The sequence below is a fragment of the Artemia sp. Qi Xiang Cuo genome, chromosome 11 (genome assembly GCF_049724085.1).
Source record: "Artemia sp. Qi Xiang Cuo chromosome 11, ASM4972408v1, whole genome shotgun sequence".
NCBI lineage: Eukaryota > Metazoa > Arthropoda > Branchiopoda > Anostraca > Artemiidae > Artemia > Artemia sp. Qi Xiang Cuo.
Genome location: NC_142804.1, coordinates 62365877 through 62372277, shown reverse-complemented (window position 1 = coordinate 62372277; position 6401 = coordinate 62365877). Strand labels below are relative to the sequence as shown.

Sequence of the window (6401 nt, the reverse complement as noted above, 5' to 3'; positions counted from 1 at the left end):
TTCCAATGAGCCCTCACACGATATTCTACTACCACTGGGTCGATACGATCACCCCTGGGGAAAAAAAAACAAAAAAAAACGAATAAACACGCATCCGTGATCTTTCTTCTTGAAAACAAAATTCCACATTTTTACTAATAGGAGCTTGAAACCTCTAAAGTAGGGTTCTCTGATATGCGGAATATGATGGTGAGATTTTCATTAAGGTTTTATAACTTTTAGGGGGTCTTTCCTCCTATTTTTGAAAATCAGCCAAATTTTTTCAGGCGCTTAACTTTTGATGCGTAGCACCTAACTTGATGAAAGTTATATATTTGAAATCAGCATTGAAATCTGATTCTTTTGATGTATCTACTGGTATCAAAAACCCGTTTCTAGAGTTTCGGTTACCATTGAGCCGGGTCGCTCCTTACTTACAGTTCATTACCACGAACTGTTTGATGCACCACTCTTTGCGCTAAAGTTCGATTTTTGTCTCAATTCCTTAAGCAGCGTTTACCTGCATGTCTAGCTAGAATCCCATGTTTAGACATGTGTCTAGCCAGAGTTGAATGTCCAGGCAACGACCGTTCACAAGTAAAATTCGGTGCTTAGCTAGACACGCTAGACAATGTGCTTGGCTAAACTTTGAGTTCTAGACTCTAGAACTCAATGTCTTGGAATTTTTATTACAGTCAATCAGAATTTGTCAAGTTCCACTATTTTCATCATCAAGGTTTACATTTTTAAATTGAAATTTAATTTATGTTTTATCAATAATTGTTTGTTTTTTCATTTTAGGCAAATATGCAACACCAGACAAAATAGTGAAGAACACAAGAGCGGTATTTGCAAGCGTGTCTAGCTAAAATTCCATGTCTAGGCACGTGTCTACCCAGAATTCAGTGAATTTGTCAAGTTCCACTATTGTTATCATTTTTGTTTACCTTTTTAAACTGAAATTTAATATTTGTTTTCTCATTAATTGTTTTTTTTTTCATTTTAGGCAATTATGCAACACCAGACGTAATAGTAATTCGCACAAAAACAATTGTTTCGCTTATCTCATCCAGTATCCTGTGAGAGTAAAAATAGGGATTGCAATTTAGAAAGCTTCGTCTACATGAGCTCTTTTGATTTGCTACAAATGACAATTTGAAACTAAATTTTTAGTTTTTTACTAGTGAACGGTCGTTGCCTAGACATTTGATTCTGGCTAGGCACGTGTCTAGACATGGGACTGTAGCTAGACACGCTGACTGAACGCTGCTTAAGGCAATTGTTTCGATTATCTCATCAATTATCTTGTGACAGTAAAAATAGGGATTACAATTTTCAAAGTTTTGCTCGCATAAGCTCTCTTTATTGGCTAGAAATGACAACTGTAATCTATTTGAAACTAAATTTGTAGTTTTAGCTAAGCACCGAATTTTATTTGTGAACGGTAGACATGGGATTCTAGCTAGAAACACATGTGAACGCCACTTTAAGAACGATTTCTGAAGCACAAGGGCCATATGATTAGTATCAAAACGCTTTTTTTTAAGTTCTTGAAAAACATTAGCGTGAAGAAAGGGGTATTGAGGAGGGGGCAGCCCCCCCCCCTCCAATACGAATAATTTCTGTCTGTTTTAATCTGTAATGTTTCTATTTAATTTCAGCTGAGAAAACTTGTTTTTTTATTTATTTAAGGAAAGAGTGATAATTTCACAATGATTTTTTTTTCTGACTAGGGCTCTTCGCATAGAATTTGTAGAAACTTTGAAAATAGCTCATTTGAATGGAAAGTTTATATTCTAGTGCCCTTTTTAACAATAAAAAGTGATGGGAAGGCAATCAGCGTCCTTCCCCCATACTGATTATTTCTCCAAACACATCCAATCGAAATCTCGATATTGTCATTTTGTTCAGCATTTTTGAAAGGTCTAGTAATTATATTTCTGTGGATGATACCTCCTCCCCCCCCCCGAAAAAAAAGATTTCAGGACATGGGCTATGAGTTTTACTAGTTGCCCAGTAATAATATATAAGTTTTTATGGAAGGGGTGGCCGTATAAACTCCAGAGGGGACTTACTGAATTCAAAATGAGAATTTCTAGTGCCTCTTTTAAGAGTCAAAAGTCATCAGAGGGCGACTAGACACCCCCCTTGTCTTTTTTTCCCCTCATACATCTGATAGAAATGTTTGGATGTAAATTTTGTTAAAAAAAAGAACAAAAGTCATTTAACAAGGCCTTTGGGGTTGACAGAACCACCAGAGTTAGTGGGTAAGTGTTGTAACTTATGCCCCAGGGGCATGTAATGTTCTTGTGAAAAGTGTGATTGTGAAAACTTTAAAGAAGGCTCATTTGATTTGAAATCAAAAGTTCCATATCCCCTTTAGCAGTTAGAAGTGATAAGAGAGCAATTAGTCCATCCTCCCCCTGACGCCCTTTTTTCCCCAAATATATTTAATTGAAAAAAGCCATTTTGTTCAGAATAGTCGATAGAACAATTAGTTATCCAGAAATATAATCAGCAGTTATAAATTCTTATAATAGTGTGAACTTGAAATTTTCAGAAATAATATGTAATGTAATATCACTGCTGAAGTAAAAAGCCATGTAAGCTCAATGTTTTATTTATTTATTTTGTCTGTTTTTTTTCTGACCAAGGCACTTTGTACAGAAGGAGTTGTTGCAGAAACTTTAGAAGGAGCTCATTCGATTGGAAATTGATAGTTCTAGTGCTCTTTTTAAGAGCCAAGAGGGATTGGAGGGCAACCCCACTTATCAGAAGACCTGCAACGGCCCTTAACTCCTGGATTATACCTTATGACCTATGCAAAAGCTAATTTAATTGGCAAAAGCTACCAAAGGAAGTGAAAATGCTTGCCCTCATGCCGACCATACTTTCCAAAAGGAATTTTCATTGAAAGATAAATCATAAGTAGTTTTGTTAAGTACCTCCCACAAGTAGTTTTGTTTATCCTGTTTACATGTTGTATGAGTTTTGTGCTTTCGCACTAGTTTATATTGTATGGTTGTATTAAATCATTTTTTTTTCAGTTTCACTATACAGGATGTTCAATGGCCACTATGATAGAGGTTTACAAGTCATAAGTTTCTGAGATTTCAAGATGGACGTATTGTGGGCATATTATACACAAAATACGGACATAATTTGGCTAGAAATAACATATTTTTAGATGCTCACGGGACATTTCATGCATCAAAAAGTTGGCAACCCTGCTCTGTGATAAAATTTCTGCTCAGTGTTGCCAGATGGGCTTGCTTTCCGCCCCGTGGGCTTGTTTTAGCCGTCAGGGGTGGGCTGAATTTTGGACTGGGCGTGAGGGCATTGGGGCGGAAAATGGGCTTTTTTTTAAAAAAAATGGGCTTATTTTGACTTAAAATTTGGAACCAGACAAAAATTCCAAAATCACGGTGGCTCAGCCGTGGTTATGCACCAAAAATACAAGAGCCCTTCTTTAGGGCATAGAACGCTTTCTATTCTTAAACGATTCGCCAGTAGGAATTTATTTCTGTATGGCTGAGATGGTTCTGCGTTAGGAGTATTACAAATTACAAGGAATTTTATTGCTGCTCAGATTAAGGCAAGACTTGAATTTTATACAGGTCTATCCTTTTTTTTATATATTTGACAGATCTGGCCCAATCTTTTTGTGGCCTAGGCTTAGTCGATAATTGGGATTGGTCTACTCCCCCCCCCCTCCCTAATGCGCAAATATACATGGGTGCCCATAGGCTGAATTATAGGAGGGGCTTACATGGTCTAATTGGCACTTCCAGTGCTGTATATATTTAAAATCTCAAGACAAAATATCGTAGGCAGCACAATAGTACTGCCTAAGTAAAAAGCAATGTGGGCACAATATATTGTTTTGTTTTTTAGACCAGGGTACTTCTTATAGAAAGAAATGTCATAGGAACTTCAAAAAGAGCTCATGGAGGGCAACTAGCTCCCCCTCCCACACGCCAATCGCTTACCCAAACACATCCAATCAAATTTTGAGACAGCCATTTTGTTGTACTAGACTTTTGTAGACCTTTGTTTGTATACTTTTAGTACTAGAACTATAGTTACTGTAACTAATGATGCTAAGAGTACTAAGGTGAAGGTGCCCCCCTTGTTCCCCTTATGGGCGCCCATGCAAATATTACCTTAAATTACCTTAAATCGCACTTGCTAGCGATAGGACGAATATATAGTCTGAATTATATATGGTAAAATTCTAGACAAGCTATTTGTTGCTATCTTGGGAAGGGGTTAGGTTACAGAAATGAAGCTTCCTGGGATGGGTTTACATACTAAAGTATGTCCTTGAAAGATATTTTGAAGTAGCCAACCCATCTCTACTCCTTCCTCAATAGAGGGCACTGACCTTTGATGACCTTTAAAAATCTTTGTTTTATAATAGTGAAACCATGCAGAATAGATCTTCAGCTTTACAACTTTAGTCAATCCAAATTTGGGAAGTATCAAAGATCTGGAAATAAATTTCCTAATTTTAGGAAAAAAAAACTTTGATATGGCTTGAAATTCTACTCTAATAACAGGAATTGCATTTTCAAACTAAAACCAGAGAAAATAAACTCTTTCAAAATTCTTTGTTTTGACAAAAAAAAGAGTTTTTTCGAAACTCTTTGTTTTGTCAAATTTCCAAGACTTAGAAATCAGAAGGGGGTTAACATAATAGAATGGCAATACCTTCCCAGAGCATGTTTCTGGACCTGGATTCATCACTGAAAGTTTTGTTTTCCTAACCTAACTCTTCCAAGATATCAAAAAGTAGCTTGTCTAGAATTTTACCTTACACATTTCCTGCTCATTTTTACATCTATACAGACTATCGACCACCTGACTACAATATTAAGAATCTTTTCCCCGGGCGTGTTTCTGAAGCTGTGAGAATAAAACGAACGAAATGTTCAGCCCTAATCAAGAATGTTCTGGGGCCTGAAACTCTTCGTGAGATTGTCGAGGATATTGGGAATAGTGGATAATCACTTATTTTAGATGAGTCCACAGATGTTGCCACAATGAAACAAATTGTGAGTACAGCCTTGGGGGTGATTGAAGTACCTTCGACTACCGCTGTTATACTGTATGACAAACTCAAAGAGTTCCTTGATATCTGCAAGGTACCTATGATTAACCTTATTGGTATCTTCACAGACAGTGCTAATAACATGTGCGGAGTAAACAACTCCCTTTTTACCCTACTAAGAGACAATGGCTTACCCTATCTTCAGCTCTTCAAGTGTGTTTGCCACTCATTCCATCTATATGCTTCAGAGGCGGTCTGTGAACTCCCTTCGAACCTTGAGTTTATGATGTCCGAAACATATAAATGGTTTAATGTAAGCCCGCTTAGAAGGGAGACATATCAACATGCAATTAAATTGATAAATGATGGAAATTCACCCTTACGTATTATTTCTTTCTCAAATACTCGTTGGCACTTCTCGGTACAATGCATTGGTTTGCATACATGGGCAATGCTTGGAGCTCACCGCACACTTCAGTCTAGCCAAAGAGAGATGACGTAGCTGAACTGCGAAGGAGCTACACGCTATTCATAAAGATGAGCAAAATAAAATTTTCATTGTGTTCTTGAAGCCATCGCTGTTCAGATTTTTGAGGATGAATTTGCTGTTTCAGCACACAAACGCTCAGCAATTTCGTCTTTTTGAAGAACTCCAGGGTTTGATACTAAGTCTCCTGCGCAGGATACTCTGCTCATCTGCAGTGTCTTTGATGGTTAATATGGACTTCGAAATCAATTATTTGCCACAAGATCAAGTTGAATACGGACACGAATTCCTCATTGAACTGGCCAAATCTAAACTTTCAGACACACAGAAGAACGAAATAACAATACGGTGTTTTGCGTTCCTGAAAGCTGCGGCTAAAGCGGTGCTTAAACGAATGCCTCCTGCTCTGGATTCGCTCCTACAGCTAAAATCTTTATCCCCTATGATTTTCTTGTCTCAGTTTCGACCCCGATTCGGAGACTTGCCATTAAAAATTGTTCCTACTACTGATCTCAGTACCTTGGAGAATCAGTGGAGGAAACTGTTGGACGTTAATTGGTCTTTTGTTTGTGGAGGAACAATCCCCAAAGACTCCTCTGAGTTCTGGATAGCTGTCCTACATTATCCTGATGCTGTTGGGGCATTTTCTTTTCGTGAGTTAGCCAAGTGGGTATTGACCCTTTTGAGTTTGCCAATTAGTAATGCGATAGTGGAACGGTCCTTTTTTATGATGAATGTCATTAAGAGCAAGTTCCGAAACCGTATGCTCTTGCCCATGTTGAACTCAATACTTGTGTTCAGGCTGTGGTTGTCAGCCTGTGGCTCTTGTTGCACGACATTTGAGCCTACAAAGCGTATGCTGCTTTTCAATAATGATATTTATAA

At 37.6% G+C, this 6401-nt stretch overlaps 1 protein-coding gene across 1 annotated transcript; it reads left to right on the top strand.

The window, feature by feature from the left end:
* Window positions 1-5021: 5021 nt before the first annotated feature.
* Window positions 5022-6393, top strand: LOC148947220 (uncharacterized; the record flags this gene model as incomplete). The annotated part of the gene is made up of 2 exons (XM_089096540.1): window positions 5022-5123; window positions 5545-6393. Coding segments are annotated over exons 1-2 (951 nt in total), but the record flags the coding sequence as incomplete, so codon positions are not given.
* Window positions 6394-6401: the final 8 nt, after the last annotated feature.